General features: G+C 51.0%; 1 protein-coding gene across 1 annotated transcript in view; it reads right to left on the reverse strand.

Moving 5' to 3' along the window:
- Nucleotides 1–25,004, reverse strand: part of LOC116982112 (supervillin-like) — a 199,414-nt gene that overhangs the window by 137,857 nt on the left and 36,553 nt on the right. Inside the window, exons 3-5 of the mRNA XM_033035437.1 lie at nucleotides 20,127–20,276; nucleotides 16,970–17,007; nucleotides 971–1,032 (exon numbers count right to left, since the gene is read on the reverse strand). Of these exons, the coding sequence (XP_032891328.1) occupies nucleotides 971–1,032; nucleotides 16,970–17,007; nucleotides 20,127–20,276 (250 nt within the window). The remainder of the gene's footprint in view (nucleotides 1–970; nucleotides 1,033–16,969; nucleotides 17,008–20,126; nucleotides 20,277–25,004) is intronic.

Consider the following 25,004-nt stretch of genomic DNA (forward strand, 5'->3'; position numbering starts at 1 on the left):
GGAAGTGTTTGGCTCAAAGAGGTTGGCATTGTCTGATATGATACTATGCTCCAATGTTCCATTACTCTGCTTATGGCACTGGTTTAGTTTAATTTAGAGCTGCAGCACGGAAACCGAGTCTGCACTGACCATCGATCCCCACACATTTACACTATATTACACACACTTGGGACAATTTACACATACACCAAGCCAATCAACCAACATACCCGTACATCTTTGGAGTGTTGGAGGAAACTGAAGATCTCTGAGAAAACCCACACGGTCACGGGGAGAGCGTACAAACTCCGTACAGACAGCACCCGTAGTCGGGATGGAACCCGGCTCTCCGGCGCTGCAAGCGCAGTAAGGCAGCAACTCTACCGCTGTGCCACCGTGCCACCCTGCTCTATGGGTGTTGATGTAATTTAATTGTGATGGTGACGCATCCCTCCCCTCACCCTGTGTCACCAGTGGCTCCTGTGGCAGCTGGAGCTTCCCCTTGTATAAACTAACCTTCCACATTCACCTCTGGGCCGAAGGAGCCTCAGCGGCGGTGATGGGAGCCTCAGCGGCAGTGGGGCCTCGCGGTCGATGAGCGTAAGGGGGGGAGGGGAAGAATATGGGGACCCGGCGTGGGGGATGGGGGGGGGGGGGGGCGGACTCTAGTTTAGAATCCTCTGCCCAGGGGATAAGTCTGTGTTTGTTTGTTTGTTCATTTATTCTGGTGAAGGAGCTGTGCACATGGTAGCCAGACAACAGTCACTTTTTTTTTCACTTTTAATTTCAAGTGTTTGTGTACCTTGTGTGTTGTGACTGACGGCAGACCAATTACCCACCGGGGATGAATAAAGTTTATCGTATCATTACTCATCTTCAAATGGAGACCTGAGAACTGCTGACCCTATGGCTTCATGATCACGCATCCTCCACTCTACTAGACATTTTCTGTGCTTAAATGGACTTGAATACTCTACAATACAGCACTTACTTTAAACAGGGACATCTTTGCGGCCACACTCAGCTTTGACCTCGCATCCATCTTCTCATCCTCTGTGAAAGGAAACCATGACATGCTTTGAGTTAGTGAAGGGACGGAGTTTTCTGTCCTACTTGCAGCAGAGGTAGTGCCTGTATACATTAGCATACAATTCACACAGGGGATATGATAACAATGTAGAAGAACCCAACTCCATACTCTAATTAGGGAGGAGAGAATGGCTGCCTGGGACTATCCTGACCACATTTAGTGGGATTAGTTTCCCTGTCCTGGTGCAAATTCTAAACGCGGCCATTCCACCAACTTCCCTGTCACTGCATCGCCAGCAGCGGAATCTAGGCAGGTTGTGGGCCATGTAGGAATGTGGGAGGAGATCACAGTGGAGAGACTCAGGATTGGAAGGGAGAGGAAGATTAGTTAGGTTTATTATTCTCACCTGCACCAAGCAAGTTTTGTTCTGCATGCTATCAAGACAAGTTGTTGTACCAGACATTAGTACAATCAAGTACAAACGGTAGGGCAAAGGGGAAGATTCAGAGTGTAGAATATAGTTCTCAGCATTGTGGTACGTCAGACAAAGTCCAATGTCCACGGAGGGGTGGAAGTTAATCAGCCGGTACCCCAGCTTATGGAAGGACCATTCAGAATCCTGGTAAGGTGAAGATAGAAAGGAGGAAATGCTTTGCAATCACGCTGGGCCAATCACGATGCAAAGGCAGGGATCTTGAACAAGATGCTCTGAGATGGAGAGCACTGATATCCGTGCTCTCGGGGCCGGTTAGGTAGTCCACTCTGAGGCTGGGTGAAGTAGATCCCACACTTGTTGCAAAAGCTAATTTCTCAACATATATACACATATAAATGTTATGGATGCTACATTAGCACAACTGGTAGAGCTGTTGCTTCACTGTGCCAGAGCCATTGGTTCAATCACGACCTCTGGCATGGCGTTCCCAATCACCTGCGACCATGTGGATTTCCCTGCGTTCTCCAGTTTCCTTCCACAAAGCAAGGATGTGTGGGTTAGTCGATTTAAAGGGGTATGCATGCCTCCAGTTTGTGGACGAGTGACAGAACCCAGCAGAAGTTGATGGGAATGGAGAGCTGCCAACTCTCACGCATTGAGCGTGAGAATCACGCATTTCGCCAAATTCTCATGCTCACACGCTGATCACAGAATTTCTCATGCTCTGTCTCAACTACCTCCTCTGGCAGCTTGTTCCATACACCCACCTCCCTTTGTGTGGAAAAAGTTACCCATTAAAAAGTTACATCTTAAAAATACTTCAAACGAAAAACATTGAAATTATACTTCTACAATGCACTAAAACTTACATCAAATTTCAAAAAGTCCCGACTGTGTGAGGGGAGGCACCCCCCTCCCACACCCTCCCCCCACTCGGTCACTCCACTCCCTCGCTGGGTACCCCCAAGGCCAGTGATCGCTCAGCCCCCTCACACACCGCGGCCCCTGGTTCAGACGGAGAGCACTGCCAGATTTGAGCAGGGAACTGAGGCCAATTGTCCGTGATGCCTGGATCCCAATGCTCAGCGCATCGTGTTTCGGAGTTGGCTAATGTTATTGATTTGTAATTAGCCTGATTTGTAATTAGTTGATAAAATATTAATATATTAATCCGGAATATCCAGGGGAATTGGATAAGTGTAATATTAAAATGTTATGCAAGGTGTCAGGCTGGCTGTCACAACATAACCCATTATTTCCTTCAGTTAAAAATTGGGAAGGTAGCACTATTGTAATTTGCTACTCAACTATTAAGTTTATTTACCTGATTGACTATGTCTAAACCACTCCACCCCAACTTTGACAGGTTGAAGATTCAAAGTTTAATATAGTAATTGTGCTGATACTGAATCCAACCTACCGCGTAATGAATATCATCCATTCCGGAGGTTTTATTTTTCTGATGCCATTTAAACTTCACTTGGATTTCAATCACTTCAATGTAAAAGTAATTGAGAATGGGGAGCATTGGAATTTCCCCTCAGTACATATTAACTGTAATATAATAATCAGGGCTCGAAATTAGCGGTTGCCCGGGTGCTGTTGACCACCCAAAATGCCGCCGGGCAACCTAAATGCCGAGTCATTTTGCCCGGCTTGGCACTGCAGATACTGGCTTATACCGAAAATAGACACAAAAAACTGGAGTAACTCAGCGGGTCAGGCAGCATCTCTGGAGAAAAGGAACGTGATATTTCGTGTCGGCGGTGACTGTAGTGCGGGCAAAGATACTAGGTGCGGTGTGACGGAGGGTCTGAGTGAATGACGGCCCCGCACAGCGGCAACAGCGGCTCCACCGACTCCACCTCCTCCCGCACCTCGCCCCCCTGATAGCGGCCGCTGCTTTCAAAACAAACCCTCCCGCACACCGAGGCCAGGAGGAGGGGGTGAGGGGAAGACCTCCTTCCGCCATCTGAAGCAGCTGCACCGCTTGGCCCCACACCTTCCTGTTGGCTGGCAGAGGAGGGGAGGCGGTGGCGAGGAGATCCCAATTGCCTCCCCCTTTGGCGGCGGTACTTGGCGGTGGACAGGGACGGCCAAGGCATCGGGGCGATGATGCCATCCCTGTCCGATGAGCGTTGACCATCCTTCCTCCCCACCTCCCCCCCTCCCCCCCTCTCTCTCTCTCTCTCTCTCTCTCTCTCTCTCTCTCTCTCTCTCTTGTACGTCCCCTCCACCACCCCCCCCCCCTTATCCTGAGACCCCTCCTCTCCATTCCGCACTGATCCCCATTCCCGTCTTTATTCACTCCACACTGACACCCCCTGTGCTCCCCTCCCCATCAACCCCCCCCCCATCTATTCATCCTGCACTGATCTCCCTATCCACCTCACATTGATTCTCCTGCCACCCCCCCCATCCATCCTACTCTTGTCCCCCAATTCATCTTGTACTCAGCCCCCTTCCCATCCATCCTGTACTGATACTCCCATTCATCCGGTACTGACCACCTTTCCCATCCATCCTGCACTACTCCCCCACTCATCCTGCACTGCACCCCCATCCATCCTGCACTGATCCCCCCATTCATCCCATACGGACCCACCCTCCATTTACCCTGCACCGATCCCCAATCCATCCTGTAGTGATCGTCCCATTCATCTTTTACTCATCCCCTCCATCCATCCTGTAGTGATCTCCTCATTCATCTTTTACTGATCCCACCCATTCATCCAGTACTGATCCCCTCATTCATCCTGTACTGATCCCCAATTCATCTGTTCCTGAACCACCCATTCTTCCTGTACTGATCCCCTCCCATTCATCCTGTACTGATCCCCTCATTCATCCTGTAGTGAATTCCGATTCATCCTGCACAGACCCTCCGATCCACACTGTACTGAAACTCCCCCCCCCCCCTCCAATTCATCCTGTACTGATCCCCCCTAATTCATCCTGCGCTGATCCCCGCACCATCCATCCTCACGAAGAATAGGGGGAACCGTCTGAAGAAGAATCTCGACCCGAAACGTTGCCTATTTCCTTCGCTCCATAGATGCTGACTCACCTGCTGAGTTTCTCCAGCATTTTTGTCTACCCCCATTCATCCTATACTGATCCTCCCCATCCATCCCGTACTGATCCCCCCATTCAACATCACTGACATCCCCCGGGCTCTCACCTCACAATTTTACATACTCCAAACAACACGTACTAATAGACCTGCCTCAATCCTTCCATTCCGCACCAATTGCCTTCTCAACAACCCCCCCCCCCCCCCCCTCCGGCCATCTATCCATCCTGCACTGATTCACATCCCCCCCCCCTTACTGACACTATTGTGCTGGAAATGTCTTCAGAGCGAACATTGACTATGTTTGATAACGGAATGCAATTAAATGTGTATTATATGTGTAAAAGAGCTGGTCGTTGACTTCAGGAGGAAGAGGAGAGAGGAACCTGCTCCCTTATACATCAAAGGAGATATGGTGGAGAGAGTCACTGGCTTTAAGTTCCTGGGAATAAACATCTCCCAGGACCTCAAATGGCAAATGAACACCGTCACTCTCGTGAAGAAGTCACATCAGCGGCTGTATTTCCTGAGGTCTCTGCGGAGAGCAAACGTCTCACAGCCGCTGCTGTTGTCCTTCTACCGATGCGCCGTGGAAAGTATCCTCTCCTATGGAATCCTGGTGTGGTTTGCTAGCTGTACTGTGGCTGAGAGGAGGGCGCTGCAGGGAATTATTAAAACTGCGCAGAGCATTACAAACGCCCAACTGTCCTCCTTGGATGACATATATAGGGCCCGATGCTTGCGCCGGGCCACAAATATCAAGCAGGACACATCCCACCCTGCCAACCACCTTTTTACTCTGCTACCCTCTGGGAGGCGATTCAGGACTCTGAAGGCTCGCACCGGTAGACTAAAGAATAGTTTCTACCCATGTGCGATAAAAGAGCTAAATTCCAACAGAGAACGCTGGGGAAACAAAATGTAATTCCAAGAAATGCCGCCAAATTCTTTTAAATTCTTTTAAAATACCTATTTATTATTTACTAATAAGTGTACATATGTGTTAATGGTTGTCGTGTTTGTATTTTTTTTAACCGTAGGAGATGTAATGGAATTTTGTTGCACAATATTGTGCAATGACAATAAACGTATTCATCCATTCATTCATTCATTCATCCATTCATTCATTCATTCATTCATTCATTCATTCATTCATTCTCAATGTTATTATTTGTTTTAATCTATAAAGATGAATTAATTAAATTGTGAACATGTGAAACATTAAAACCGCAGTGTTCGATTGTCACTGCTACCGTTGACACGTTATTACAGAATTCATTTTAACGGCATATCAATGCTCTTAATATGGGGTATCAGTACTGTAGCTATGAGCAACATTCGCCACTATAAGTTGGATTTATCCAGGTTTTACTTCTACAGTCAGTCATATACATCACAAATTTGGTCAGGAGATATTTCAGTTGAAATTTTAACATTAATTCTGAAGTGGGAATAATGGAAACAGCATTTGTCAATAATTTAAAAAAAATCTGGTGTGTACAAACTGGGTATCTTCATTGCTGTTCACAATACATACATCTAATCTGAATGTCCGGTAATGTGGTGTTTTGACACCTTTAAACATATTACCAAAAGAACATTTGCTGCAGTTATGTCCTTTGGCCATCTCTTGTCAGTTAGTATAACATATCAGATGGGTATAGTCGGTTTTAACAGCAATTATCATAAAATGCCTTTAGAAATTTCCTTGCAACCTGTATATTTTGTTATGGATAAATTATGTGGGAAGGGAGAGTGTTTCTGTACCAATAGCCATAACGACACATGCTATGGCCATGTCATGATAATTTTCAGTCCTTCACAGAAAACACGCTTGCATAATCCAACCACATTTTTGTTTGGAAGTGGAAAGAACTAATAGAAATTGCATTAATTGCAATGTGTAAAAAGAGTCGAGATACTGCATTATAATTTTGCTGCATGTCATTGTGGTATATATCATGTCTTGATTGGTGAATATGTTTGGTTTGTGACTTTATTTGATACAGAAATAATATGCGAATGCTTCATTGAGCATAATTCTGACTGGTAACTACGCACTTCGTCCGAACACATTATCACACGCATCATGCAAGCCGTCCTAAATGACCACTTAAACTGTCATTTGGCAACCTGAAAAGCTGCCTAGGTTGCCCGGCTAGCAACAGGGAAAAAAAGTTAAGTGAGAGCCCTGCTTATGTATGCATGTTGGTAGGTGCAATCAAAACAAAGATTTTTTTTTATCATTGTTGTGTTATGAATACCACAGAATATATTATGTACTCACAAGATCACATTCAATAGAATATTATTGCTTAAATATATAGTTATAGGAATTTGCATTTCGGAAACGTCCCTGCTGAGAGGAAGACAGCTAATTACTGAAAATATTGAGGGTGAAAATGACTTCAGGATAGTCTGTTAGGAAAATGAAAGAAATTTGTAACAGAATACTTATACAGCTGAGTGAGTATCATTTTATGGATGAGAAATTGTGTTCAACCAATTGATGACTTCTTTGACAAAGTAACTAGTATGTTAGATAACAAGGAAGCCAATTGATGTAGCAAATTTTGTTTTACAAAATTTGGTCCGTGAAGTGCCCATAAAAGATTACCGCATTAGATAAGCATCTGAACGCAATAGGTTAAGTCCAGGGGGTCAGATATGGGGCTTTATGTGTGGCCCAGATATATTGTCAGTGCAGAGGGGCTAGGAGCAAGGCCAAGTGTGCATCCAGAGTCAAGGTCTGGAATAGTACTAGGTGTGCAGTCAAAGCAGGGACAATGGGAGTGTTCAGCACAGGTAAGCAGCTATGATCAGGGTACAATAGGGGGCCAGGTGTAAGGCTGGACTCAGGGTCAGGAATGAGAGAAGGTATGCAACTGGAGTCAGGGCCAGGAGTAGTACCAGGTGTGCAGTGAGACCCAGGCTGGTCAACATGGACCAAGTGCTTGATTATAATCTGATTTCTATACTTGAATATACGAAGATCATTCATGTGCTGCACCTGTTGATCAGAGCCTGGCTCTACTGTGGAATGTAATTAGGAATGTAATTTAGCCTAACCTTATTCATAGCTAATCCAATTTAAAGCATAAATATCGCATCCAAGTGTAAGTTAAAAGACTCGCTACAGTATGCACCAGATTGCACAATTTCAAGCTGAAAAATGCAAAAGCTCAGTTCCAATGGGAGTGGGGTCACCCCACTCCCACACCCTCCCCCACCCCCACCCCACTCCCACACCCTCCCCCACCCCCACCCCCCTCCCACACCCTCCCCCACCCCCCTCGATCGCTACGCTCCCTCGGGCTTGGTCTCTCGCAATTTCTCACTCCCACCTCTCACCTTATGTTGGGACCCCTGGGAATGTGAGGAGAAAAAAACCCAGGACTGGTGATAGATCAGGGTAAATGGCCACTCGATGGTCAGCCTGGACACAGTGTCTGATTTTCCATGCTGAATGACTTTAGTTTCATTTAGAGACACAGTACGGAAACAGGCTCTTCGGCCCACTGAATCTGCTCCAACGAGCGATCCCCGCACACTAACACTATCCTACACACACTAGGGACAATTTACAATTTTACCAAAGCCAATTAACTTACACACCTGTAGGTAATTCGGGAGAACAAACAAACTCCATATAAACAGTACCCATAGCGAGGTTCAATCCTCTATGCACCATGTCACCGAAAATCTCATGACTCTGTAAATTTGGCTTTGTCCCTTTGCCCATGAAATTCCTTGGTTAAAAAATAGTTTTGTTGGTTTACGTAGTTTAGAGATACAATGTGGAAACAATCTCTTTGGCTCACCAAGTTCTTACAGACCAGCGAACACCCGCTATCCCAGACTTGCATCCTACACACTAGGGTCAATTTATGGAAGTCAATTAACCTACAAAGCTGCACGTCTTTGGAATATGGGAGGAAACTGGAGCATCCGGAGAAAGCCCACACTGTCAGAGGGAGAACGTATATACAGCAGCCGTAGTCAGGATCGAACCTGTGTCTCTGGCGCAGCAACTCTACCATTGCGCCACCATGTGGCCTACTGTTAACTCGGGTAAACCCCCAGATTGAAATGTAATGACTGTTTTAATATCAGCTACTGTTTTTCATACGCCAATATTCTATTAGGTATAGAAGAAGGTCATTCAGCCAATCTGTCTATGTTGGTCTCAGAACCTCCCATTCCCTCACTTAATTCCTTGCACCCGATTCTTTCTCACATCCCATCACTGCACCCTGAGTCACCAGCCACAGAATTGGCAGTGGCCTATTCGCCTAGCCTCCAGCATGCTGGGGGAATATGGGAGGAAACTGGAGCACCCAGGAGTAAGTCACACAAGGACAAGGAGCAGATTTCACATGGACACAATGGAGCCAGAATCAAACGTGAATTGCTGGAGTCATGAGGCAGTCGCTCTGCTGACAGTGCCACTGTGCCACTCTGCACTCATCATGGTGTTTGGACAGAACAGCCATTCAGCAGGTTTGAGAGACTCAGCAGGCATGCCAGTCGGCATATCTTAGGCAGAGATCCAGGAAACTCTTTGCAAATGGCCTTCGAACATCACCAAGGGCGGTCATGGTGGCGCAGCGGTAGAGTTGCTGCCTTACAGCGAATGCAGCGCCGGAGACCCGGGTTCAGACCCGAGTACGGGTGCTGTCTGTACGGAGTTTGTACCTTCTCCCCGTGATCTGCGTGGGTTTTCTCCAAGACCTTCGTAAAGACATACAGGGTTGTAGGTTAATTGGCCTGGTAAATGTAAATATTGTCCCTAGTGGGTGTAGGATGGTGTTAATGTGCTGGTCAGCGCATTTTTATGCCTTTGCACCAGTTGTCATTGCCACTTGCCGGACTGTGCAATAAGCAAGATGCAGCAGAGAGATCCAGCCAATTGCCTGGCATCCCAGCACAGTGCAGGCTGCAAGCTCCCATTTTAAGGAAGCAAATCAAATTCCTTGTATGTTTCACACTTGGCTAATAAATTAATTACAATTGCAATCTAGTCAGCTCCCATGATTTATCTCTGGAACCAAAGCTTGACTGGAGAACTCAGAGTGAACCAAGGCAGGTCTTTGAGGAGAGGTTTCAGACATGGGCTAGGTACCCTTGCACAAGGAGCAGCGTGGAGAACCATGGGCAGAGCTCCTTGTGGGAGGGAGTTTATTGGGAGAACAATGCACATCAGATGAGGCTTCATTACAAGAAAGTAAGCTAATTAGCTGAGTGGGGATGTAAAGAGGAAAATAAAACTATCCAATTGCCCTCCGAGTTTATTTTACTCAAGTACTCATACAAATTTCCAGTTGGAATCACTAATGTCTTTGCTTCCATCACCTCAAAGCCAGTAAAGTCCAAGTCACCAACACTTGCTGCCAGGGCTGATGATGGAGGCAGATAGAAAATAGGTGCAGGAGGAGGCCATTCGGCCCTTCGAGCCAGCACCGCCAGATATGCCAGAGGTATTTAAGAGGCTATTAGATACGAGGATGAAGGGATGTGGATCACTGCAGACAGTTGAACTTGGCATCATGTTTGGTGTGGACATTGCAGGTGGAAGGGCCTGTTTCGGTGCTGTACTGCTCTATGTTCAAGTCTACCCTCAACCTCCCTTCTTCTCCAAGCCCAAGGAAGACAATTCCAGATACTTCGCCCTATCATTGATGTGGCGATCCTTCATCCCTTCGGCAAAGTTCTGGTAAATTACTGCATCTGCTCCAAGGGTCTTCAAATGCACGATCACCACAATGTGGCACGAGTCGTAACCAAACCAGAACTTCATCAAGCTTCATCATAGCCACTGCTTTTGTACTCAATTTCTGTAGCTATGAAGCCCAGGATTTTTTTAAACGACTTTGGTAATCTTCTGTGCCACCTCCAAAGATCTAAGCATCAGCACATTTATCCCTAACAGACCCACCTTGCTTCTGACTATCACTGTGGCAGCTGAAATCTGTTTGCTTCTTTAATTTTACTGCCTTCCAGTTTCTCCCTTAATAATTCACCTGAAATCCTTTTTCATTGCATTTATCCATGATATACTTATGGCATTACATGATATTCTCTGTTCACCTCTCTCTCCCACAGTCACAGCCAAGAGTTCCCCTGCTGTCCTTATTAATTGAATGATTGAAAGATACAGTTTGGAAACAGGCCCTTTGGCCCACTGAGTCCATGCTGACAATCATCCACTCTCTGCACATTAGGGATAATTTACAGAGGCCAATTAAACCTGCAGGTATTTTGGAGGGAACCACAGCACCCAGAGGAAACCCACATGGTCACAGGGGAAATGTGCAAACTCCACACAGAGAACATCCAGAGTTAAGGGCCTGTCCCACTTGCGTGTCCTTGGCACGCAAATTACGCGACCTCGTGGTCGCGTTGAGCAGCGACGGTCCCACGAAGGTCGGGCGCGATTACATGCGTCCGCAAAGCCGTCTGGAGTGCGTGACGTCATTTGAAGATGGACACAAAATGCAGAAGTAACTCAGCGGGACCGGCAGCATCTCTGGAGAGAAGCAATGGGTGACGTTTTGTGTCGAGACTCTTGTTCAGTCTGAAACGTCACCCATTGCTTCTCTCCAGAGATGCTGCCGGTCCCACTGAGTTACTTCTGCATTTTGTGTCTATCTTCAATTTCCTTGGCCCTGCTCTGGGAGTAGAAGTGGGGGCCGATCCGGTCCACAACGGTCGTGAGCCCCAGGCCGAGTTCGGCGATCGTTTGCCTGCTTCTGCTGCTGCTGGAAGTGAGACATTGCATCGCGCCAGGGTCTTGGGCCTGTCCCACTTTGGCCGTCAGTTCCTCGACAGGCCGTTGGCGCACTAAGATTTTGTTCACTACAAAAATTTCGGAGTCGCGCACAACTACATACCCCTCCGCGCATCTAAGTGGGACCGGCCCCACGCGGCCATACGATGCGCGTGCGCCTCAACGTGACCACGAGGTCACGTAATGTGCATGCCAAGGACACGCAAGTGGGACAGGCCCTTTAGGATCAAAGCCGCATCTCCGGTGCTGTGAGGCAGCAGCTCTACCACCTGTATTCCCAGCGTATTTTTAATTTCATATTTTCAGCAGCGTTTGTGATCTGCATTTACTGGGTGACTGCCATGTGGGAGAAGGTTGAGACAGGAACAGCTGACCAAGAGCCTTTCTAACCCTCTCCTGAGCTGCTATCCATCTCATTTGTCACCCTCGGACTATCTTTGATTGGACTTTATTGCACTGTCTTGCACTTAATGATATTCACGTTATCCCCTTAATCATGTATCTGTACACTGTGGACGGCTCGATTGTAATCACGTATGTTCTTGCCGCTGACTGGTTGGCAGGCAACCAAAGCTTTTCACTGTACCTCGGTACACGTGACAATAAACAGAACTAAATCTCTCTCGGCATTCCCACCCACTGTCACAGGGCTCTGTAGCCCATCCACCTATCTGCTTATCTTGCAACAAATTGGACAGGAGCCCGTGCAAGCTCTGATAGCCCGGGGGCTGCAGGTTTTGTGTTGGCTGCAGAGGTGCATTCAGACATTTCTGTGGAGGGGGAGAGATGAGCAGCCAGCTGCAGAGTGCAGGCTTGACAAGGGGCAGTGTGAGTGTCTCTTTAAATCCACCCAGCTGGGAGCAAACAGCATTCCAGAAGTTTCACAGAGGAATGAATATTGATTTATTTCGCTTCACGTAACCCTCGCTCTCCGTCCCTCCCCCCCCTCCCCTTCGGCATCCCACTAGTCTCACTCTCACTGTCTGTCTGAATGGACCATTGTGGGCTCCATATTTCCCTGATCATCGGTACTTTTGTGACATCTTTTTAATTCATTTGTTCAACATCACCGTCTATTTCTCTCATTTCCCTTTCCCCTGACTCTCAGTCTGAAGAAGGGTCTTGACCCGAAACGTCACCTATTGCTTCTCTCCAAAGATGCTGCCTGGCCTACTGAGTCGCTCCAGGTTTTTGTGTCTATCCTCGATTTAAGCCGTCATCTGCAGTTCCTCCCAACTACTTGTGAAAGGCTGCTTGGTTTGTCAGTGACCAGTGAGAGGTGAGCTTATGAGAAGTGGTGATGGGACTGCACCTGGCAACACTGGAGAGTGTGGTTATTTATACACACATCACAATGTTTTATTCACACTGGACAGAGGAACACAAACAAGCGTGACTCACTCCAGGAAGTACCTGCACAAACACTGCGACAAGTGAAAAGAAAAGCAGCAAACGTTTGCTATCATGTTTCATATCAGGTAACAGTCACATAACTCTGATAAAAATCATCGTTAAGAAGTTGAATTTCTTCTTGGCTATTTCTTAACACACAGAAGTATGTTCCATCCCTATCACAGTGTAGACAAACACCCCAACACTGCAGTTTAGACACAGGTACCTTAATCCCTTGCTTCGCCCTACCCGTTGTCTTACAGACGCCAGTGACTATGCATCTTACATGACTCACACCATGGGTTGGTACTCTGTGTAGGAAGGAACTGCAGATCTGGTTTATACCAAAGATAGACACAAAAAGCTGGAGTAACTCAGTGGGTCAGGCAGCATCTCTGGAGAAAAGGAATAGGTGAAACCCTTCTTCAGACGGAGTCAGGGAAAAGGGAAAAAAGATATATGGACGGTGATATAAAGAACAAATAAGTGAGAGATATGCAAAAAAGTAATGATGATCAATGAAAGGAGGGGCAGCCATTGTTGGCACCGATTTTCCTTCATCGCTGTTACTCTGTGTCTCCCTGTGAAGCAGTGTAACCCAATGCCTCTGGGTCCAAAGGTTGCCGTGAATATTTGGGTGTTGAGTCACAGTATTGTACAGCATATAATTGGAGCGTGGCCCACCCTAGAGTGGTACAGGGCATCCCAGTTCCACCCACATTCCTTCCTCTAGCTTCACAATTCAAAACTCTTCAATCCTTTTGTCACACACTTTCGGTCTTTTCATCTCGAGTCATTGTCCAACAAACTGTCCAGCAAAACTAGACCAGAGCCAGAACCCGCCCAGCTCTCCAGGTGTAGATGCCCGATCAGGTTTAAAAACATAGGAGAAACAGGAGCAGGAGTAGGCCATTCATCCCTTCACATCTGCTCTGCCATTCCATACAATCGTGGCTGATAATCCATGCTCTCCACATCTTCACTTTTTGTTAGATGTTTGGACATAAACAAACACTGTCTCCATCACCTTCGTGGTGGAGAATTCCGCACTCTGAGGGAAGAAACTTCTCCTTATCTCCGTCCCACATTATTGACCCCAGATGCTGAGACTATGACTCCTCATCCTTGACCCCCAGTTTGGTGACACCTCCTCCCTACAACCAGTCTGTCCAGCTTGTCATGATTGTGTCTGCCTCAATAGTCACCGCACTCAATCGTGTCGACCCAATCTCTCCTCGTACTCAAATCCTGCCAACCCACAATTAGTCTGTACTTCCCTCAAGGATGATTACATCTAAACCTTTCTTTGGTTAAGAGACTAAAACTGCACAGAGTACTCCAGTTGCAGTCTCACCAAGTCCCTGTGTAATCTACTTTGAGCATTTGGGTTACGTTATTATTGTTAAAGTTGTGCTGTCCCCAAAGAAAGGTTCTAGGTTGCGGTTCCTACTTGTGGTACAGGGATGACTCCAACCTCTGCAATCACACCAAGCTCCCATCCCTACACCAAGCTCCCGTCCCCACACCAAGCTCCCATCCCTACACCAAGCTCCCATCCCTACACCAAGCTCCCGTCCCTACACCAAGCTCCCGTCCCCACACCAAGCTCCCGTCCCCACACCAAGCTCCCGTCCCCACACCAAGCTCCCGTCCCCACACCAAGCTCCCATCCCTACACCAAGCTCCCATCCCCACACCAAGCTCCCATCCCCACACCAAGCTTCCGTCCCTACACCAAGCTCCCGTCCCTACACCAAGCTCCCGTCCCCACACCAAGCTCCCATCCCCACACCAAGCTCCCGTCCCTACACCAAGCTCCCGTCCCCACACCAAGCTCCCGTCCCTACACCAAGCTCCCATCCCCACACCAGGCTCCCATCCCTACACCAAGCTCCCATCCCTACACCAAGCTCCCATCCCCACACCAAGCTCCCATCCCTACACCAAGCTCCCATCCCCACACCAAGCTCCCATCCCCACACCAAGCTTCCGTCCCTACACCAAGCTCCCGTCCCTACACCAAGCTCCCGTCCCTACACCAAGCTCCCTTCCCCACACCAAGCTCCCATCCCCACACCAAGCTCCCATCCCTACACCAAGCTCCCGTCCCCACACCAAGCTCCCGTCCCCACACCAAGCTCCCGTCCCCACACCAAGCTCCCGTCCCTACACCAAGCTCCCGTCCCCACACCAAGCTCCCGTCCCCACACCAAGCTCCCATCCCTACACCAAGCTCCCGTCCCTACACCAAGCTCCCGTCCCTACACCAAGCTCCCGTCCCCACACCAAGCTCCCGTCCCCACACCAAGCTCCCGTCCCTACACCAAGCTCCCGTCCCCACACCAAGCTCCCATCCCTACACCAAGCTCCCATCCCTACACCAAGCTCCTGTCCCTACACCAGGCTCCTGTCCCCACACCAAGCTCCCGTCCCTACACCAAGCTCCCGTCCCTACACCAAGCTCCCGTCCCCACACCAAGCTCCCATCCCCACACCAAGCTCCCGTCCCCACACCAAGCTCCCGTCCCCACACCAAGCTCCCGTCCCCACACCAAGCTCCCATCCCTACACCAAGCTCCCGTCCCCACACCAAGCTCCCGTCCCTACACCAAGCTCCCGTCCCCACACCAAGCTCCCGTCCCCACACCAAGCTCCCATCCCTACACCAAGCTCCCATCCCTACACCAAGCTCCCATCCCTACACCAAGCTCCCATCCCCACACCAAGCTCCCATCCCTACACCAAGCTCCCGTCCCCACACCAGGCTCCCATCCCTACACCAAGCTCCCATCCCTACACCAAGCTCCCATCCCCACACCAAGCTCCCATCCCCACACCAAGCTCCCATCCCTACACCAAGCTCCCATCCCCACACCAAGCTCCCGTCCCCACACCAAGGTAACAGCTACCAGCCTGCCAACACCTCTCAGGCCATCTGGACACCAAGTGGCGGTCGGTGTTGCCTTCCGGTCACGAGGGGGGCCCCCGGTGGGGGACTCTCTTCGCAGGGATTCTCCCCCTCTACATTGGGGACCTGGGGTGGAGAGCACTGCACTGAGGAGTTCCCTGCAACCTGTTTCTCTCACGGTTCACAGACTCGCCAGCCGCCTGCCACTTTTGCGGGCTGGAAGAGTCTGTGTACCACGTGTACATGGAGTGCGTGAGGCTGCAGCCACTGTTTCAATACCTAAAGGGGCTGCTCCTTGCCTTCTGGCTGCATTTTTCACCCACCATCCTCATCTTTGGACACCCTGTGTGTAGGGGAGAGGGTAGGGCTGAAGATGTCCTGGTTGGGTTGCTCCTGGGCCTGGCCAAACTGAGTCACGACGCCAGGAGGAAGAAGGCTGTTCCCGAGCCAGCTGCCTGCCCCATTTTAGGGGTTACATCCGCACGGTGTTGGAGAGGGACTACACGCCGTCCACGGGGGATTTCGGGGACCACTGGGCACCGCAGGGGGGGTGGAATGCATCCTGGACAAGGATTGTAACATTGTTGTATAGTAGTTTATTTAGTATATTGGTTTGTCTTGTATTATGCTGGTGGGTTCTAGTTTGTTTTATTGTATTGTAATATTATTTTTAATAATTGAATACATTTTTTGATTAAAAAAAAACACCCCTCAGGCAGTGGAGGAACTGGACCTACACTGGTGGACAGCAGGAGTGTGAGGTGTTCAACATGCTGACGTTCACATTACAATTAACATTGGTGAAGATGAAATTAAAGAGGAGAAGAATAAAAACAAGAGATAGTTGGTGCAAACAAGGAACTGCAGATGCTGGTTTATACCAAAGATAGACACAAAATGCAGGAGTAACTCAGCAGTTCAGGCAGCATCTCTGGAGAAATCTCTGGTGACGTTTTGGGTCGGGACCCTTCTTCAGACAATGAGATGTTTATGGTAAGCTTCCCACCAGATACATGGTTAGAATTGACAGTGGATGATATAATGTGGCAAGGAAAGACACAAAGTGCTGGAGTCATTCAGTGAGTCAAACATCATCGCTGAAGAAACATGGATAGATGACGTTTTGGGTTGCAGTGCCCGAAGGGTCTCGAGCTGGAAGATCACCTCTCAATGTTCTCCAGTTACTCCAGCACTTTGTGTCTTTCCTTGGGAAACCAGCTTGTAATGTGTGGTCCACTCTCCAATAATCTCTAGTAGTTTAACCTTTATTTAATTATAAACTCCTATTCTCTTATAGCCTGGAGTCCACATCACTGATCATCTACATTGATTAAAGGCTGTGGTTGCATCTGTGAAGTACTCACCCTCACTGATGTCCTCGTTTACATTCACCACATACGACCTGTAATCAAAGGAGTGAGAGAGACTGAACAATAGTCACTGACAAACTGTGGAGAAAGTTGTTGAAGAACATAAAACCCACATATTTCTCAACATGTAATCATGTAAATTTAAAACGTATATCTTTTATTTACCGTCACTGGCCTGTAACCCTGGGACTCTGTTAACAACTTCCATTGTGCTTCTCCTCTGATGATATCACTCTCTACTTGCCTTGCGTTAGAAGCGTGACATATGTGCCTCTTTCAACAGATTTCACAGACAAGCGTGAAACGTTTAGATCGAGGATCAATCATGGCACCTTCTTCAACTACAATAGCACTGTTAAAGTGAAAATTCTGCAGCTGAAAATTCTTTACCGATGCTGAAAATGCATTAAAGACTTTAAACTCAGAGTAAGGAGATTGGGTGAGGAGTAGACCCGCTTGAGACTGCCACCGAGACAATCAACCTGGCTTGCACCCCGCCCCTGCTTGCCTTTGACAACACTCAATACACAAACTCTGAGAAATCAATTAGCACAGAGATTCGCCATGTTCCAGCATTCACCGTAACTGGGGGAGGGGAGTTTCAGATTTCTCAAATCCTTTTGTGAAAACAGAGCATTGATTTCTCTCCTCATGGCTCTGTTCTGATATTCTCACTGTAAACATGTAGCGTAGAAACACATGGTCACTTTTCTTTGTGACTTAAAAAAAAAACCCACTCCCTTTGGAAAGTGGGCTATGAAGCTGTGGGAATATTGGAGAGGTGCATTAGAGTTCCACGCTGGGACAATGAGGTAAGGTCATGAAGTGCTCCACATTCACCACATAGGCCCAGTGAACTGTGAAAAGAGCTCTGGCTCACAGCAGCATTGTTAAATAACACTTTCTCTCTGTCACAGCTGGGAAGGTGCCTGCAGATGGCACTGCCTGTACACCATCACTGCCAATTATGTCCCTGGAGGCCAGAGAGTCGTGGATGGAGCTCTAGGTGATGACGGATGTGAGGAGTGGGTCAGTGGGAGAGGTATTTCCATCTGTACGTCAAGGTCGGCTGCAGGAGGCGCCCCCTGGACACTAGGGGGGGGGGGGGGGGAGGGGGGGGGGGGAGGGTGAGGAGAGGCAGGGTGGTTCGTGGGCCTGCAGCTGCCTGGGGGCCACCTGGCCTACATGCATCATGGGTGCTCCAGTATATCCAGCATGCAGACCGGACTTTGGACATTTTATTTTTCATTGTAAACTGCACCTAAATATGGTGACCAGGCATTTGAGGGATGTGCAAAATAATTCCACTGTGTTGTCCATACATGACAGCAGAAAAACCATTGAACCATTGGCCATGTAGAAAGTGATGGTGCATGGGCCTTCACAGCTGGGTAGATGTTATAGAGAGAAAGCGACGGGAGTTAACAAAGCTTTACAGGAACGCACAATTCTGCTTAGTAAGTGGAGACACGGGAGATGCAATGTGCTGGAGGCACACAGTGAGCCAAGCAGCTGCCGTGGAGGGAATGAGGGAATGGACACCTTGCAGGTTGGAACCCTTCTTCACACTAAGCAGGGAGGCAGTGAGAATCACAGATGGGGGGAGGGGGGGAAGAGAGAGAGAGAACAACGTCTTCAAATTAAGCACAAGGAACTGCAGATGCCAGTTTACAAAAAAATGGCACAAAGTGCTGGAGTAGCTCAGCGGGTCAGGCAGCATCTCTGGAGATCATGAGATGCGACGTTATGGGTTGGGACCATTCTTCAGACTTATTCTATTGGGGGGAAGAAAGTGGGAAAAGTGGTGGTGGTGGGGGGGGCGGGGGCTGTCAAAACCTAACATGTGATAGGTGGATACAGGGGAAGGGGGGTGTTATTGGCTATGAGTGGACAAAGATCAGAGATGAAAGGTTGTGAGACCCTCCTCTATCTGGATGTGCACCCATTTTTGCCACTACCCCACTCCCCTCCTACGCATCCCCTTCCATCTATATCTCTTCCTCTGGCTTCACATTTCATGTCTTACCTCTCCTTATCTCATCCTTCTCTTTTCTTCTTTTCATTTTTGGCATTTGTCCACCTATCTGCCAATCAACTGCCCCCCTATCCCAATCTCTATCAACCTACCACTTGCCAGGCTTTGTCCCGCCCCACCCAGTTTTCTCGCCTCCGCTGTAATCAGTGTGAAGAAGGGTCCTGACGTGAAACACCACCTATCCATGTCCTCCACAGATGCTGCCCGAGTTACTCCAGCACTTTGTGCCCTTCTTCAAAGTAGGCATACTCTGTGGAAATGTCAGAGTTGTATAATGGAGGCGCGAAACTGCAGGTGCTGGAATATTGAGCAAAAAGCATTGAAGGAACTCATCAGGACAGGTAGCTTCATGGAGGGCATGTTCAGATGATATTACAGGTTGGGACTTCTTCAGACCCGAAATGTTTTCTGTCCATTCCCTCCACAGATGCTGCCTGACCTGCTTTTTCATTTGCTCACAGTTCCGCTCAGTGTTGCGGTGACTGATATCACTTGGACCACAGCACAAGCTCCAAGAACTGAACTCCAGTGCCAGGTTAAAGGCAGAGAGCAAAGCATGACAGGGATTCCTGCTCAGGGTGTCCATGTCTGCATGTGAATTGGATGAGGAATAATTGTGATGCAGCAACAGTCGACCAGGTTGTCCACGACACCCACGTGAGCCTCATATCCATCAGGGGTTAAATCCCGTAATGAGTAAGATATGCTGGGGTGTGTGGAGGAGACAGGATCAGGTACAATGAAGCTCCGTTACTGTAGTCTGTGGCTCTGATATTCGCAGCCTGCTACATTTATCCACCAGTAGAAGAAAGTTGTGCTGCAAGTAAAGACATACAATGCTGTAAATACACTTCAGGCCAGGCAGCATCTGCGGAGAGAGAAACAATCACCATTTCCCGTGAAAGATCCTTTGTTAGATTTAACGACCTGGAACACCAACTGTTTGTCTCTGCACAGATGCTGCCTGACCTGCTGAGTGTTTCCAGCATGGTTTTCACTGTGGATTTCCAGCGCTTGTAGTTTTGATTATTCACAGAGCGGTGTGGAAGCTGCTGGCTTCTAAACTGTCTCTGAGGTGAGGTGGATGTTCCTGCCCTTACCGTTCAGGGCTCTTACCGTTCAGCGGTCGTCAGGGGCTGCGTCTTCAAGCGATCGCATGCTTTGCGGTTCAGCCCGGGGTTGATGTAGCGCCAGGCCCTTCGGCCCATCTCCCAGCTGGAAGCCGCTGCCTGCCCAGTGCTGGCTCTGTCATTAGCCCTGTCACCACTAGTTGAGGAGAAAGAGAGAGAGAGAAGGACAGGCGAGCATACACAGGCAGCGTGGAGAAGGAGGGACAGGGGACAGTGGGGTGAGAGTGGAGGAAGGCAGAGGGAAGGAGCAGTGAGAGGGAGGGCGAGCAGCATCCACATGCCCCTGGCTCTGTGTCGTCTGTGTGTCTGTCTGTGTGTCTGTCTGTCTGTCTGTGTGGCTGTGTGTCTGTCTGTCTGTCTGTCTGTGTCTGTCTGTGTCTGTCTGTCAGCTCAAGGTAGTAGGTGATTAAACAGAACCCAGCATTTACATTTCCAATACGTGGACTCTGGCCTTGAATGGTTAACTGAGCCAGGCTCTGAATGGAGACAATCAGTTGCATTGTGTAAACCTGCTCACTGCTGTGCACCTCAGCAAGGCTGCAACAAAGGAGCACATTTGAGTGAAGTCTCATCGTCAATGCGTGCTGCCATCCCACTGTAATCTAAACCAAGGTTGCGGCAGAGCAAGCTGTGTAAGTACAGGCACTGCAGACTCAGACATCTCTTACACCACTCCTTTCTATCTTTTGGGTCGATTCCTCTTTCCATCTTAAAATCCCCAGCTGACTCTTACACACTTACAGCTGAAGTCTGGACCCAATGTGTTGTCAATGTCCCAAGGTCATGACAAAGCCGTCTCCACCCCAAACCTCACCTAATCCTTCTCTCCAGAGATGCTGCCTGACCCACTGCGTTACTCCAGCTTTTTTGAATGTCCTTTCCATGTTCCAAGGTTTCCATGTTTGAATCTCCGGAGCTGATACTGGTACTCCCTATCCTAGTGATCGGATCCTGAGTGGATTGTTGTGGGGCTTTCTGCCCAGACGGACATCATTGTGGCCACCTGCAGTCTGTCCCCCACTACAATGAGGCAGAATTCACCCAGGCCAAAGCACAAAAGACAAAGGTCAAGCAGAGGAGACAGAAGAGTCAGATAGAAGGCTACTGGAGGTGAGATCCTGACGAGTTCTGGGTGTAATGAGCAGTAAGGATGGGCTCCAGCAGCAGATCGGGCATTTGTACATTACTGAGCGTTTACCAAGGCGGAAGGATCATAGAGCCACACGGATGGAAACTGACCCTACAGTTTAATGTGTCCATGATGACCAAGATCACAGTTCCTGCATTTGGTCCCTATCACGCTATTCCTTGCTAATTCATGTATCTGTACAACATTGTGTTTGTACCTACCTCAACTACCTCCTCTGGCAGTTCATTCCATATACCTACCACCTTCTGTGTGGAAAAACTTGCCCCTCATATGTCCTTCAAATATTTCTTCCTTTACCTGACCTGTCCTGACCTGGGGAAAAGAATGTAGCTCTTGTCCCAAGTTATGCCACACAGAATTTTGTCAACCTCCGTACGGCCACTTCTCACAGGGGGAGTGGACCAGTGGACCAGTGGACCAGTGGGCCAGTGGTGGGGGGAGTGGGCCAGTGGTGGGGGGAGCGGGCCGGTGGTGGGGGGAGCGGGCCAGTGGTGGGGGGAGCGGGCCAGTGGTGGGGGGAGCGGGCCAGTGGTGGGGGGAGCGGGCCAGTGGTGGGGGGAGGGGGCCAGTGACGGGGGAGCGGGCCAGTGGCGGGGGGAGCAGGGCCAGTGGCGGGGGGAGCGGGCCAGTGGTGGGGAGAGCGGGCCAGTGGTGGGGGGAGCGGGCCAGTGGTGGGGGGAGCGGGCCAGTGGTGGGGGGAGAGGGCCAGTGGTGGGGGGGAGCGGGCCAGTGGTGGGGGGAGCGGGCCAGTGGTGGGGGGAGGGGGCCAGTGACGGGGGGAGGGGGCCAGTGACGGGGGGGGAGGGGGCCAGTGGTGGGGAGGGCGGGCCAGTGGTGGGGGGAGCGGGGCCATGGTGGGGGGAGCGGGCCAGTGGTGGGGGAGCGGGCCAGTGGTGGGGGAGCGGGCCAGTGGTGGGGGGAGCGGGCCAGTGGTGGGGGGGAGCGGCCAGTGGTGGGGGGGAGCGGGCCAGTGGTGGGGGGGGAGTGGGCCAGAGGTGGGGGGGTGTGGGCCAGACGTTGGGGGGGGATTGGGTCCAGTGGTGTGGGGGGAGTGGGGCCAGTGGTGGGGGGGAGTGGGCCAGACTTTGGGGGGGAATGGGCCAGTGGTGGGGGGGAGTGGGCCAGACGTTGGGGGGGGAGTGGGCCAGAGGTGGGGGAGTGGGCCAGTGGGTGGGGGAGTGGGCCAATGGTGGGGGGGAGTGGGCCAGTGGTGGGGGGAGTGGGCCAGTGGTGGGGGGGGAGTGGGCCAGAGATGGGGGGGGGAGTGGGCCAGAGGTGGGGGAGTGGGCCAGTGGTGGGGGGAGTGGGCCAGAGGTGGGGGGGAGTGGGCCAGAGGTGGGGGGAGTGGGCCAGAGGTGGGGGGGGAGTGGGCCAGAGGTGGGGGGGGAGTGGGCCAGAGGTGGGGGGGGAGTGGGCCAGAGGTGGGGGGGGAGGGAGTGGGCCAGAGGGGGGGGAGTGGGCCAGTGGTGGGGGCGAGTGGGCCAATGGTGGGGGGAGTGGGCAGTGGTGGGGGGAGTGGGCCAGTGGTGGGGGGAATGGGCCAGAGGTGGGGGGAGTGGGCCAGTGGACCAGAGGTGGGGGGAGTGGGCCAGTGGACCAGAGGTGGGGGGAGTGGGCCAGAGGTGGGGGGGGAGTGGGCCAGAGGTGGGGGGGGGAGTGGGCCAGAGGTGGGGGGAGTGGGCCAGTGGTGGGGGGAGTGGGCCAATGGTGGGGGGGAGTGGGCCAGTGGTGGGGGGAGTGGGCCAGTGGTGGGGGGAATGGGCCAGAGGTGGGGGGAGTGGGCCAGTGGACCAGAGGTGGGGGGAGTGGGCCAGTGGACCAGAGGTGGGGGGAGTGGGCCAGTGGACCAGAGGTGGGGGGAGTGGGCCAGAGGTGGGGGGGAGTGGGCCAGAGGAGGGGGGAGTGGGCCAGTGGTGGGGGGAGTGGGCCAGAGGTGGGGGGAGTGGGCCAGAGGTGGGGGGAGTGGACCAGAGGTGGGGGGAGTGGGCCAGTGACCAGAGGTGGGGGGAGTGGGCCAGTGGACCAGAGGTGGGGGGAGTGGGCCAGAGGTGGGGGGAGTGGGCCAGTGGTGGGGGGAGTGGGCCAGAGGAGGGGGGAGTGGGCCAGAGGTGGGGGGAGTGGGCCAGAGGTGGGGGGGAGTGGGCCAGAGGTGGGGGGGGGGAGTGGGCCAGAGGTGGGGGGAGTGGGCCAGTGGTGGGGGGAGTGGGCCAATGGTGGGGGGGAGTGGGCCAGTGGTGGGGGGAGTGGGCCAGAGGTGGGGGGAGTGGGCCAGTGGACCAGAGGTGGGGGGAGTGGGCCAGTGGACCAGAGGTGGGGGGGAGTGGGCCAGTGGACCAGAGATGGGGGGAGTGGGCCAGAGGTGGGGGGAGTGGGCCAGAGGTGGGGGGGAGTGGGCCAGAGGAGGGGGGAGTGGGCCAGTGGTGGGGGGAGTGGGCCAGAGGTGGGGGGAGTGGGCCAGAGGTGGGGGGAGTGGGCCAGTGGACCAGAGGTGGGGGGAGTGGGCCAGTGGACCAGAGGTGGGGGGAGTGGGCCAGTGGACCAGAGGTGGGGGGAGTGGGCCAGTGGTGGGGGGAGTGGGCCAGTGGTGGGGGGAGTGGGCCAGAGGAGGGGGGAGTGGGCCAGTGGTGGGGGGAATGGGCTAGTGGTGGGGGGAGTGGGCCAGACGTTGGGGGGAGTGGGCCAGTGGTGGTGAATGGGCCAGAGGTGGGGGGGGAGTGGGCCAGTGTCAGAAGTAGACCTGCCTTGTGGAGGGTCGGACCCCGGCAGCAGGATCATGGTCGGGCTACATTGCTGGCTCCAGTTTGCAATCTACACCTCAGGTGCACCAATGGAGGTGAGGCAGGGACCCAGCCGATCTGGACTCTCCTTACATCTCAAGCTCTCCAGTTCTCACAACATGCTTTTGAATCTTTCCTGCACCCTCACTAGCTTCATCATGAATTTCCTACACAGGGCAACCAGAAGTGTACACAATATCCCAGGTGTACAGCTGCAAAATAACACCCCATCAGCTATGTTTCAGCTCCATACCGGATGTCAACAGGACATGGTGTTACACAATTACCAGGCTGGCGAACCAGTACTTACTTGCCTGCCAGTCTTTCATGCATCACCGACTTCCTGGCACCAGCTTCCCTCCTTGTTAGCAAAACAAGTAACTGAGGTTGTGATGGATGTCAGAATTGAGTTAATGGGGGAGTTTTTGTTAACTGTGATTGTTACATAACGAACAGTGTACTTAAAGACACTGCAGCTGACCAAACCATGTGGGGATGAGAACACCAATCAAACAAGGCAGAAAAGGACTTGGAACTGAATATTCAGGGTTATATGTCCTATAGAAAGGTCAGGCAGGTGGGCAGAGGAGGTAGGGTAGCTCTGTTGGTGAGGGATGAAATTCAGTCCTTTGCGAGGGGTGACATAGGGACTGATGATGTACAGTCGCTGTGGATAGAATTGAGGAATTGTAAAGGTAAGAAGACACTAATGGGAGTTATCTACAGGCCCCCAAATGGTAGCCTGGATACAGGGTGCAACTTGCAGCAGGAGTTAAAATTGGCATATAACAAAGACAATGCCACTGTGGTTATGGGAGATTTCATAGAAACATAGAAAGTTGGTGCAGGAGGAGGCCATTCAGCCCCTCAAATACGCAGGTAGACTGGGAACATCAGGTTGGTTCTGGACCCCAAGAAAGGGAGTTTGTAGAGTGCC

This window comes from Amblyraja radiata, chromosome 16 (genome assembly GCF_010909765.2).
Source record: "Amblyraja radiata isolate CabotCenter1 chromosome 16, sAmbRad1.1.pri, whole genome shotgun sequence".
NCBI lineage: Eukaryota > Metazoa > Chordata > Chondrichthyes > Rajiformes > Rajidae > Amblyraja > Amblyraja radiata.